The sequence below is a fragment of the Arachis duranensis genome, chromosome 5 (assembly GCF_000817695.3).
Source record: "Arachis duranensis cultivar V14167 chromosome 5, aradu.V14167.gnm2.J7QH, whole genome shotgun sequence".
NCBI classification, from domain to species: domain Eukaryota; kingdom Viridiplantae; phylum Streptophyta; class Magnoliopsida; order Fabales; family Fabaceae; genus Arachis; species Arachis duranensis.
The window spans coordinates 84,619,444-84,631,730 of NC_029776.3; the positions used below are offsets into that span (position 1 = coordinate 84,619,444).

General features: G+C 40.0%; 3 protein-coding genes across 3 annotated transcripts; 2 read left to right on the plus strand and 1 right to left on the minus strand.

The window, feature by feature from the left end:
* The first annotated feature begins 1,577 nt into the window (after positions 1-1,577).
* Positions 1,578-4,599, plus strand: LOC107489905 (uncharacterized). Its single transcript, XM_016110671.1, has 3 exons — positions 1,578-2,166; positions 2,688-3,680; positions 3,776-4,599. The coding sequence occupies exons 1-3, from the start codon at positions 1,578-1,580 to the stop codon at positions 4,597-4,599; spliced, it is 2,406 nt and encodes an 801-aa protein (XP_015966157.1).
* Positions 4,600-4,603: 4 nt separating this feature from the next.
* Positions 4,604-9,864, minus strand: LOC107489906 (serine/threonine-protein phosphatase 7 long form homolog). The gene is made up of 9 exons (XM_052261781.1): positions 9,784-9,864; positions 7,019-7,734; positions 6,854-6,971; positions 5,714-6,722; positions 5,414-5,552; positions 5,273-5,303; positions 5,060-5,138; positions 4,851-4,901; positions 4,604-4,653 (listed from the first exon to the last, which is right to left on the minus strand). The coding sequence occupies exons 1-9, from the start codon at positions 9,862-9,864 to the stop codon at positions 4,604-4,606; spliced, it is 2,274 nt and encodes a 757-aa protein (XP_052117741.1).
* A 341-nt stretch (positions 9,865-10,205) lies between these two features.
* Positions 10,206-11,474, plus strand: LOC107489907 (uncharacterized). The gene has a single exon (XM_016110674.1). The coding sequence runs from the start codon at positions 10,206-10,208 to the stop codon at positions 11,472-11,474; it is 1,269 nt and encodes a 422-aa protein (XP_015966160.1).
* The last annotated feature ends 813 nt before the right edge of the window (positions 11,475-12,287 follow it).

Genomic DNA, 12,287 nt, shown 5'->3' on the forward strand with positions numbered 1-12,287 from the left:
ATAAAATTGTTGTACTTTTTAGACATATGAATAAACACTGTGCCTACAAAGGACGAGCCAATTTCCTGTACATCTGTACACAAAAGACATTTTCCATCTGTATGTACTTTATAACTTCTTAACAAGTTGCGTGACTTTCATAAACTTCTTTTTCATTGTTTTCACTCAATGAAGACTTCCATATATCTCTACCGTATGAATAATTTATAATAAATCTTAATAGCTAGATTGAATGGAACAACAAAGTTCTACTTCGGTACGGCGGAATACCAGAACCGCTTCCTTATTATTATATACCAGCCGAAGGACTTTGCAACGCTAAGGCTTTTACCGTCTTAATTGGCAATTAAAAAAGGTCTTATGCAAAGTCCACGATAAAATTGGTCAGTAATATAGAACAAATTTTAGCTCAAATAATGATGCAGCATTAACTTGTTTTATTATCAGGTTTGGTAAAATTTAGTTGGATAAAGAATGTTTTAGTTTTTTAAATTTGTTAAAAAATTTAAAAATACTTTTTAACTTTTATTTTATTTTAAATTTGTTTTAAAAATTTAAGACTGATTCAACAATAATTTTATAAAAATAATCTTTAACACAAGTAAACTAGACATAATTGTCATGTATTATTATTGGATTCGTCATAATTTTTTGAAAACTTTAGAAACTAAATTAAAACAAAATAAAAATTAAAAATATTTTAAAAAATTTTGACAAATTTTAAAGACAAAAATATATTTTATCTAATTTAGTCTTTAAAAGTAATTAATTAAAGTGAACCTTTTTAAAATTAATTTTTTAGAAATTGTAATAGTTATATTTAATCAGTCAAAATAAATGTATTTTTAATAAATATAAGTTAAAAAAATATTTGATAAAATTACTTATAACATTTAAAATGATTTTAATAAAACACAAATATATTTGTTGAAGTTTCAATGCATGAATTGTGAGTTTAGAATGTACTTGATGAAGAGAAAACCTGAGGGAATTTATTTTTGCTCTATTCTTGGATCAACAGTTTCGTGGCTCAATTTTTTCTATATGGTGGTTTTGTGTGTGCTTTCTCTGGATATGGAGCCATTGGGGTGCAATACACGGATGTGGGGCAGCCTTTTCATTACTTTTGGGCTCAACAACTCGGACTGTCCGAGTTGTTTGAATTTCAATTTTGGCACAGCAAATCGGTAGGTCCGATTTGTGAAGGAAGAGATGGTTTGAATCCTGAAGAAGTAAATCGGAGGGTCCGAGTTGATGGAGGGAAAATTTTTTTTTTCGTTGGCTTAAGAAATCGGAGGGTCCGAGTTGATGGAGGGGAAATTTTTTTTTTTTCGTTGGCTTAAGAAATCGGAGGGTCCGATATGTTTTTTTTATGAATTTTTTGAATGGAAAACACGTAATCGCATGGTCCGATTTCGTTTGGGCTTTAAATAAAAGTTGGTGAAACCGGATCTGACCCTAAGAGCAACTCGCATCTTCTTCTTCTCCTTCAACGTCTCTTTAGTCTGGTTCTTAGTTCCTGTATCCTTTACTAGCCAAAATCAAAGTTTATGAGTTTGTTAATGTGATTGAGAAAAATGAGTGATAGAGTATTGTTAAAGGTGTATTATTTTGGTCAGATTTTGTTACAAACATCTGAAGGGGTCAGATTTGTTTGTGAAAATCCATTAGATGTTGTGATTCCTTTCACAATCTCATTTGAAGAGTTCAAAGGTGTGATCTGTGAACAGATTAATTCTCAGAGGGCAAGAAGAATATCTTGTATTCTGTATAGATATCCTATACAAGTGTTTGGTGGATTCGTCCAGTTTCAAACGAAATATGTAACGGACGAAGCGAGCATGCAGGAAATGTTTTCCATGTATATTGAAAATCGGAGTCAACTGTTGTTCATCGAGCTGTATGTTGAGTTTGAGCAATTTGAGGCCGACCAGAATATTTTACGGGAAGATTACAATAGTGACAGTGAAGATGAGTTTGAAAGCAACTATGAATTTGTTGGTCCAGATGGAGATGGGGTTGCAGGTGAGGGAGCTATAGCTCCGGATGTATCTGACGTGGCAACTGCACTGGCAAACAATGTGCCGTTTGAGGAGCCATCATTCATGCGAGTTTTGGATTTGGAAGTCATGCATGTTCCGGAGTTCCCAGATTATATCAGTTCAGGTACGTAATTCTCCAAACTCATAAGAAGGATTGAAATAATTTATTAATATATATTGATAGTTACTTGGACCAAGTATTTAATTTTGTTCACCAGTTTGTGTATTTAAGTTTAAGACAGGAAATTTAGTTGGGAGTTATTGTATTAGTTAAGTATAAATTAAAATTTATTCGTTATGAAGTTAATTTATTAAATATCTATTAGTACTTATGAGGTAATTTTGTGAATTAAGTAAATATAAATTGGTATTTACTAATATTTATTAGTGAATTTATCAATTATGTTAATATAAATTAGTATTTAATAGTATATAACGGTAAAGTAGCAAATTAGTTACATTAAATTTAGCATGTGTTAGCCGGTTAGTTGAATATAAATTACTATTTATTTAGTAAATTAGTTAAATACAATTATTTTGGAGGTTTTGATCACAATTGATGCAGTGAAAAATGTTTTAGCTTAATTTTCGAATGTTTAAATATTTGTGTTTCTAAAATTGGTTTTATGGTTGTGGTGGTGGCAGGAATTCCTCTTGTCGCAGATGGTGAATTTGCTGTTGGGATGGAATTCAGTTCCAGGGAAGCTGTTATTAAAGCGATAAAAGAGTATACTATTCGAAGAAGCGTAGACTATCGGGTGTATGAATCTGAGCCGTTGACATTTTATGCGAAGTGTACACAGTATGGGTCAGGGTGTGATTGGCTTATCCGGGTTAGCATGATCAGCCGGAAGTACTGTTGGGTTATAAGGAGGTATAATGGCAGTCACACATGTACCAGAGCCACAATTTCTCAGGATCATTCAAAGCTGGATTCGAGCACAATTGCAGAAGCAATTAAGCCGTTGGTTGAGGTTGACCCCGCCTTAAAGGTAAAGTCGGTTATAGCAGAGGTACAATCGAAGTTCAACTACACTGTTAGTTATCGGAAAGCATGGTTGGCTAAGCAAAAGGCAGTGGAAAAAATATTTGGAGGCTGGGAAGCATCGTACGAAGCGTTGCCTATTTGGTTTGAGGCCATGTGTCACAAGGAGCCACCAGCTATTGTTCATTTTGAGACTATGCCTGCATATCAAGGCGATGACTTGGCGACTGATATTCGAGTGTTGCATCGTGTCTTTTGGAGTTATTACCCCTGCATTAGAGCATTCAGACATTGTAAGCCAGTTGTCCAGGTAGATGGGACTCACTTGTACGGAAAGTACAAGGGTTGTCTACTAGTGGCAGTGTCACAGGATGGGAACAACAATATCGTCCCAATTGCGTTTGCGATTGTGGAGGGAGAGACTTCGGATGCGTGGCACTTTTTTCTAAGTAACCTTCGTCAGCATGTTGTCACTCGGGATGGTGTGGGACTGATATCCGACCGTCACGAATCCATAAATGCAGCTGTGGAAAGGAGTAACGGGGCTTGGTCACCTCCTAGAGCTTTTCATATGTTTTATATCAGGCATATAGAGTCGAACTTTCTGAGAAAATTCAAGGCGCCGTACTTGCAGAAACTGGTCATCAACATAGGTACCTCTCACTATAGCTAACTAATTTTGTAACAGAGTTCTCTTCAATAACTGTGATTACCTCTTTTGCATCAACTTTTTGCTTTGATCCTTCAGGATATTCGAGGACGGTGCGGGAGTACGAGGTGCGTTACCAACGTTTACGAGAACGAGGCGAGGCCTACACTGACTGGTTAAACAGAATCCCCCGAGAACAGTATGCGTTGGCTTTTGACGGTGGTTATCGATGGGGTCATATGACGACAAATCTTGTAGAATGCATCAATTCAGTGTTGAAGGGTGCATGCAATCTCCCCGTGACTGCCCTTGTGAAGGCCACATTCTACAGGCTCAACGAGTTGTTTACCCGAAAAAGAGCAGAGGCGGAAGCCCGGATTAATGCTGGCCATGTGTTTTCTGATGTCGTGACTTCGAAGTTGCATGCAAACCAACTTACATCAGGAAACATTCAGGTTAGTTGCTTTGACCGACAGAATGAGGTCTTTGAGGTGCGTGAGATGCCAAGTGGACTAGAGTTTGCAGTCGACCTACGTGGCCTTCGATGTGACTGTGTTGAGTTTCAGGTTGACCGGATCCCCTGTCGACATGTGTTTGCATGTTGTGCCAACCAGAGACTGGATTGGCAAGTGTATGTTCATGATGTGTATAAGATGGACCAAGTTCGCCGGGTGTACCGAGCAAGATTTAGGCCACTTGGTAACCCCACGACATGGCCTGCTTACAACGGACCTCGATTTATCCCGAATCCGTTCCTTAGACGCATGACAAAAGGTCGCCCCAAAATGACGCGTTTCTTGAATGAGATGGACACACGAATGTTACGTCGGCCCAGGCGATGTACGCTTTGCGGAGCTGAAGGACACAGCCGCAGCAGATGCCGTCAGGCAGGTGGGGCAAATGCTGACAGAGATCGCCAGTAGATTCTTATTGCTTAGATGATATTATATATGTCGCATTATTCCTTTTGTCAGGACCTATTTATTTGAGTTAACAATGTATGATATATGTAATATTGCATTATATGACATCAATTCTGATATGAAAGAACCTCCATATGAACCATTTGGGTTTATTTAATCAATTATTGATACATAAAATCTATAAACATATCTTAGTGCACATTATTGATATCATAGTTCACATTATTGATAAATAAAATCTATAAACATACCACAATACACATTATTCATACCATATTTCGCATTATTCATAGATATAATATCTAAAGATACCATAATATATAATATTGATATCATAGATCGGATTATTGATACATAAAGTCTATAAACATTATTGATAGACAAAATCTCTAAACATACCATAATACATACTATTGATATCATAGTTTGCATTATTGAGCCATAAATTCTATAAACATACCACGATACACATTATTGATACCATATTTCGCATAATACATACTTTTGATATCATAGTTTGCATTATTCATCCATAAAATCTATAAACATACCACAATACACATTATTGATACCATATTTCACATTATTCATAGATAAAATCCCTAAACATACCACAATACATACTATTCAGATCATACTTCACATTATTGATACATAAATTCTATAAACATACCATAGTCCACATCATTATGAATACAGTAGTCCTAGTCATTAAAACATAATGTCCATCACATGCAAAGTTACCTAATCATAGTCCTTACATTTAACACAAAAAATAAAGCTAGTACACCAGAACTACTTTCTCAATGCCCACTTGACATCATTGACGAAGTTCTTGCACTTCTTTGCGGCTTTTTTGAATACAGATGGAGTGTATCGATTAGCGCTGCGACGTGGTGGATCAATCCTCAGATTGTAACCTTTGCCTTTGTCATCCGGAGTGTGTGCCTGGCCTGTATACACAATAACAAAAACAATTAAATTTTCTGACATTAAGTAGTAAAACCAATGCGGATACAACATATCATTTAACAAAAGTACACAAATATACCGTTTATGAAGACAAATTATCATTGCTAATCAAACATGTAAAGCACAAGACAAAACATAATACCATCATTGCGGGATTCCTCATCCTCATCCTCATCGAACTCCTCTATTTCATCCTCGTCATCGTCGACATCCTCCTCCATTTCATCTACTATGTACGCATTCGTGTCATCCTCGGGTGTGTTAGCATCTTCTTGAACAGGTCCCATGGATACACGGTTAGGATTTTGACTATTAAGTACTCCGCGTCCACCTTCACTTCTACTAAAGTCAACAGATACGAACCCTCCAGAAGCGACCGATGAGGTATGGCAAGGGAGCCTGGCATCCAATGAATATCTACCCGCGAGGATCTCAGCTTCATTGCCATACTGTGACTGTCCGGCATCTCCAGCCATGAACCCAAGCAATTGGCTAAATGAACCTCCTTCTCCGGGATCAAACTGTGACATACCCCAATATTGTTGATGCATTGGAAATGACGGGTAGAACTGTGTCTGAGGTACGTACTGGCTTGAGAATTGAGGTTGTTCTTGGGTTTGTGGATTCGAAATAGATGTTTGGGGTAACTGTGGGTCCAGTTCTTCATTGTCATCATCCATGCCCTCATTATCCTCATCCATAACCTCATTACCCTCATCGATATCCTGATTATCCTCATCACTGTCTTGACCCACAAGATTCGACAAGTTCAACCGGTTCCCATATTTTGACCGGTACCACTGCATGTAAGTTTCCAATGGATGCGGTGAATTAATGGGAAGCTCAGAAAGAATGTAGTTATACCTGTTTGTCCAATGCATTACCCAACTTGAATGAGTCGGTGTTGTGGCCCAGTTAAGATTCTTAGGACCAGTCAGAACTTCGCCATGGGCCTTATCCAAACTCCGCTCCTCAGAAGGTACTCCCTGTAAGAAACCGAACTGTCGCCTAAACCTATCGGTAGCATGCCACTCGACACATTCAAATGACACCAACGGAACAGTAGCGGTCCACACAACCGACTGCATATATATTTCAGTAGGAATTATGTTCGGATCCACGCGATCCACAGCATATGCAACCCACACAAACTGGGAATAAAGAAAAAAGAAACTACTGATTACAACCAAGAATATCAATAACAACAACAATGCAAGAGAGCTTCATAATTATGTCTCAGGACACCAAAACCGAAACTAAGAATTCTTTAAATAAAACACACCTGGCCTTCCTGCAGGTCATCAAAGGCCTTTCTAAAGTGAGCTAGATTAAGATATCTATATCGTCTGTCACCACGCTCCCAATTACGCCACCTAATATCATATTTGCAATTAGCAAAACTGCATTTTAAATATAAAGTTACAGGTAGATTGTAACGTAATATTACCTGTTGGCTAGTGGAAAACTGTGGGGTTCCCTAGGAACCGGCGATAGGTATGGCATTCGCATCCAAGCCCAACTGAGCAGAAGTGTTATTGGACCACCCATTTCCTTACAGTTATAACGAGATGCCCTGCATAATACCCTGTAGAGGTGCGCTAGGCATGCCGACCCCCAACTATACTGTCCAATACTGGCAAAATCACGAAGCAAGGGTAGAAACTTCCAGTGCACACCTGCCCCAGATTTATCCCCAAACAAGATCGTCCCGATCAGCAACATGATGTGACACTTCACATACCTCTGTATACTTATTTCATCAGTCAACTGAATGTTTTCTTTTAGATCCCGCAGCCAAGTTAGTTTTATGCAGCATCCTCTACACTCCGATTTACTCGGTGCAACTCCAAACTGATGCAAACACTCCGCCTCCAACGCTGGGAAGCTACTCATTGTCATCCCAGTAACTGGAAGACCATCAGTCGGTAGACCAAGAATTAGAGCAACATCTTCAAGACTTACAGCACATTCACCAATGGGAAGGTGAAACATATGTGTATCCGGGTGCCAGCGTTCGATTAGAGCATTCACGAGTGCTTTCTGATTCTGTACGACACCAATTTGAGATGCATGATAAAATCCAGTAACTCGTAAATGCTCCTCCACTCGATCGTTGTACCGATCTGGCGGAACTGGATGATCACAGGTCAACATTCTTAATTTCTACAACAAACATAATAAATTATTAGTTATCTCATTAACTACTATTATTATATTACTTACTACTAGAGGACAACATTTTTTAAGCTACGGCCACTCATTAACAAAATCTGCCCAGCTAACTCAATAACAAAAATTACTTCAAACCAGTGTCATAGATTTTTTAACATAATTCGACTAAAACAAATAATTGGTGCTTCAGTCAATCAATTATTAATAACATTAACTAATGAGCAGACAAAAATAGATTCATAATACATATATACACATTCCTAATGAAATCTTAACAAAATTAGTAAACTTGAGATGTTGTATTTATTTGTTTATCTATTTGCGATATGGAAAAGAATTTCCTAACCAAATCTTAACATTATTATCATTTGTAATATCAATTATTTATTTATTAACTATAACTATAACTAAATTTTCAAAAATATTAATAAATTCTGTCATTTCCTTCTTAAAATATATTCTAATAACAATAATAATTAACTATCTAAGAACGATAATTACAATTAACTAGGAATAAAGTAGCACACTTTCAAAAATTAATAATAAGCATTCGGTTTTTTTTATTTATTCCAGTTTGCAAGGCCACAAGTATAATATTTAATGTTCTAATAATTATAAATAATTAAATATTTATCAAATTTTTCAAAAAAAAAATTATTTATACAAAAATTAATAACAATTCCGTTAATTTGCAAGGCCACAACAATAATATTTAATGTTATAATAATTATAAATAACTAAATATTTATTAAATTTTTCAAAAAAAAGTTTTTTTTATACAAAAATTAATAACAATTCCGTTAACGTACTTTATTTTATTTTCTATATATTTTCATATTCTTCCTTCTTTCAAAATTATAATAATAATTATAATAAAAAAAATAAAAAAAAATGCGTTTTTTTTTAAACTGCAACATAGCCCCCCTCCTACAATGTTCATACCATGAACACACTAACAACAATAATAATACTGAGCAGCATGCATACTAAGAATATATTTTTTTAAATCCGAAAATCATGAAAAATTTAAAGAAAATTATTAGAAATAGTTCTAACCATTCTATGCTTAATTCTAAGTTCAGATCTTAACAATAATAACAATAATTAAATTTTAACAATAATATTTATAATAATAAAATTTAAAAAAAATAAAATAAACTTACATATTCAGAATGACTAAGATAGTGCATTATATGAAGTTCAGAACGATCAACATCTTTAGATTTATTTTTTTTGGCATTTTGTTGTCTTCTTCACCATGCAAACCCACCAGCAGCAAAGGAAGCAAGCACAACCATGGAGTTTTGAGGTTCAATATGATAGCTGAATGAAATAACTCGGATGGTGGGTGAGACTCCTTAATGCATCCATCACTTTCGTCTGTGGGGCAACCTCTTTGGGGAGCTACAACTTTTCGACGCGTAGCCACCATGCAACAAAACGGACCATCCGTTTTCTAGGCACCAAATCGGACCCTCCGTTTTGGGAGCCTACTGTCGCACGGTCCGATTTCTTCAAGGCCTGACACCACATCCTTGTTAACCCCTCCCGGTTCCCATAATCCAGTAAAGCACACCCTCTTGATCCATATAGAAATTAAAAAGCGCAGTTTCGTCACTCGTTATTTTCTTTTTATGCAGGAGAAAAACATCTAAAAAGCCGACTCACTAGTCACTACCTATAACAAACAACCAGCATATAAGTTAACTAACTGTAATCACTTAACTAACTCTTAGCTAAATAACAGAAAATTCATTAATAACTGAATTTTATATAAATATCCTGTGAGCGATGTCACATAACATTAATAAAGAGTAAAAATAAATCTAGATATTTGTTACGGCTTGACCCAAACTAAATGTGGGCTGGTCTGACCCGGACACCGCCCGATCCGAACGGTTAGGAGTAAGGCGCCCGATCGTCGACCCGGACACGCGTTCTTGACAGTTCCGCTACAGCTGTGCAAGGGAGGTCTCGATTGAGATGAGTCTGTTCTTGCAGGGCCCACCTCTGACATGGTATAAATGGGGAAGGACCTACCCTTCCCCCAAGGTACGTCACAAACCGCCTTACCCCATTTTTCGCCTGCATATTCGACTGACTTGAGCGTCGGAGTGTCATTGCAGGTGCCCTCCCTTTTTGCTAAGAGCTCGGAACGTCGGTTTCCCGTTTCACTCTCACAGCTCCTTTCGCATCACGTCCCACCTACTTGTACAAAGATCATCCCGAACTGTCCGGTACACGAGTAACTGAACATTGACGCCATCTGTGGGAACCGACCGAAGCTAAATGGAGATCGTGCCGGGTCCAGGGGACCACGGGCGCGCAGCGGCCCCTGAGGGGCGGCCTCCGTCGCCTCGCCCCGTGAGAGATTAAGATCCCCTCCCCGACGAACCGGGTTACAGTCGAGAGCTCAAGAGAGGCGCCCTTTCGGGGGGACGGGCAGTGACAGCGCCAGGATAATGCAGGAGCTGCGTCACAGGGTGCAAAACCTGGAACGCCAACTAGCAGATCAGGAGCATCGTCAACAGACTTCCGACCCTGACTACTCTCAGTCCCCCGAGAGCCGGGGAAGAACCTCCAACCGACGCAGTCGCTTCCGGCACACCTCTATATTGAGATCAGAATTGGAAAGTAGCCGGGAGAATCGGGAACACCCCAGGAGGCGAAACGATACAATCATCTACACCCGGGGCAAACGGGCGTGCGTCATGCGACAAGACCGCGAAAACGGAGAAGGAAGGTCCGAAAGAACACGGCAACTCATCATCATGGGCGCCACCCCATTCCACCGTTCCATCCTCGAGGTCCGGTTGCTGAGACACTTCGACAAACCAACGGACATGAGTTATGACGGGACACAGGACCCGCAAGAGCACCTAACGGCCTTCGAGGCCCGAATGAACCTCGACGAAGTGGGAGACGAGGTAAGGTGCCGTGCTTTCCCGGTCACCTTGGCAGGCCCGGCGATACGGTGGTTCAATAGCCTCCCGCAGGGTTCTGTAGCCGGCTTCTCAGACATCAGCCGTGCCTTCTTAGCACAATTCACTACTAGAATCGCAAAGGCAAAGCACCCAATCAATCTCCTCGGCATGACCCAACGCACCGGGGAGATGACCAGGAAGTATCTAGATCGGTTCAACGATGAATGCCTGGAAATCGAAGGACTAACCGACTCTGTGGCCAGCCTTTGTCTGACGAATGGCCTTCTTAATGAGAATTTCCGAAAACATCTCACCACCAAACCGGTTTGGACGATGCATGAGATCCAGATCGTAGCCAAAGAATACATAAATGATGAGGAAGTTAGCCGAGTCGTGGCTGCCAACAAACGGCAGCCCTCCTACAATCAACCCAGGCAACATGGTAACGGAGAAAGGCAGAAGGAGAAGGCCAGAGACGGGGGCCCGAGCAAGGCACCCAGACCGTTTCCCCGGATAGGAAAATTCACCAACTACACCCCACTCACTCTCCCCATCGTAGAAGTTTACCAGCAAATCGCCGAAAAGGGAATATTGACGAAGCCCCAACCTCTGAAAGACCGTACAGGGCGGAACAAGAGCCTCTACTGTGATTACCATAAAGGCTATGGGCACCAAACACAGCACTGCTTCGACCTGAAAGATGCGCTAGAACAAGCCATCAATGATGGTAAACTGGCCGAATTCTCCCACCTTATCAGGGAACCGAGGAGACAACATCGCGGCCACGATAAAGATGGCAAGACTTGATCGACGAAACGGCGGCAAGAACCAAAAAACAATGATCACGGCCTCACCATAATAAACGTGGTGACCGCCAAAAACACAGCGCCAAAGTCGAGGTCTACGCACAAGAAAGACGCCAAAGTCCTGGCAATTTCCTCCTTGCCGGCGCGAAGCTCCAAGAGGTCCCCAACTATTTCCTTCGGGCCAGAGGATCATTGGTTCAACGAGGTCCCTGAGAACCCACCCATGGTCATTACGGCTAGGGTGGGAACCGGCCTCGTCAAACGAATCCTTGTCGACACGGGGGCAGACTCGAACATTATGTTCCGCAACGTGTTCGACGCGCTGGGGTTACGGGACGCCGACCTCACGATTCACCAGCACGGTGTCATAGGGTTAGGCGACCCCTTCATCAAGCCAGACGGGATAATATCCCTCCCGACTTCCGTGGGACAAGGACAAGGACGGAGGTCAATAATGGCCGAGTTCGTGGTTCTACGGGACTCCACTGCCTATAACATCATCCTGGGAGGAAAACGATTAACGATGTTGAGGCAGTAATCAACATGAAGCTGTTCATTATGAAGTTCGTTGCTGATGACGGATCTGTAGGATCCATAAGAGGAGATCTGGAAACAGTAGTCGCTTGTGACAACGCCAGCCTCTCCTTGAGAAAGAAGTCTAAAGAAGCATCCAGAGTGTTCCTCGCCGACTTAGACGCCAGAGTCGATGACAAGCCAAGACCAGAACCAGAGGGGGACCTGGAAAAGTTCAGGGTCGGTGACACAGAGGAAAAGTTCACGTTCGTTAATAGAAACCTCCCACACGAGTTGAAAG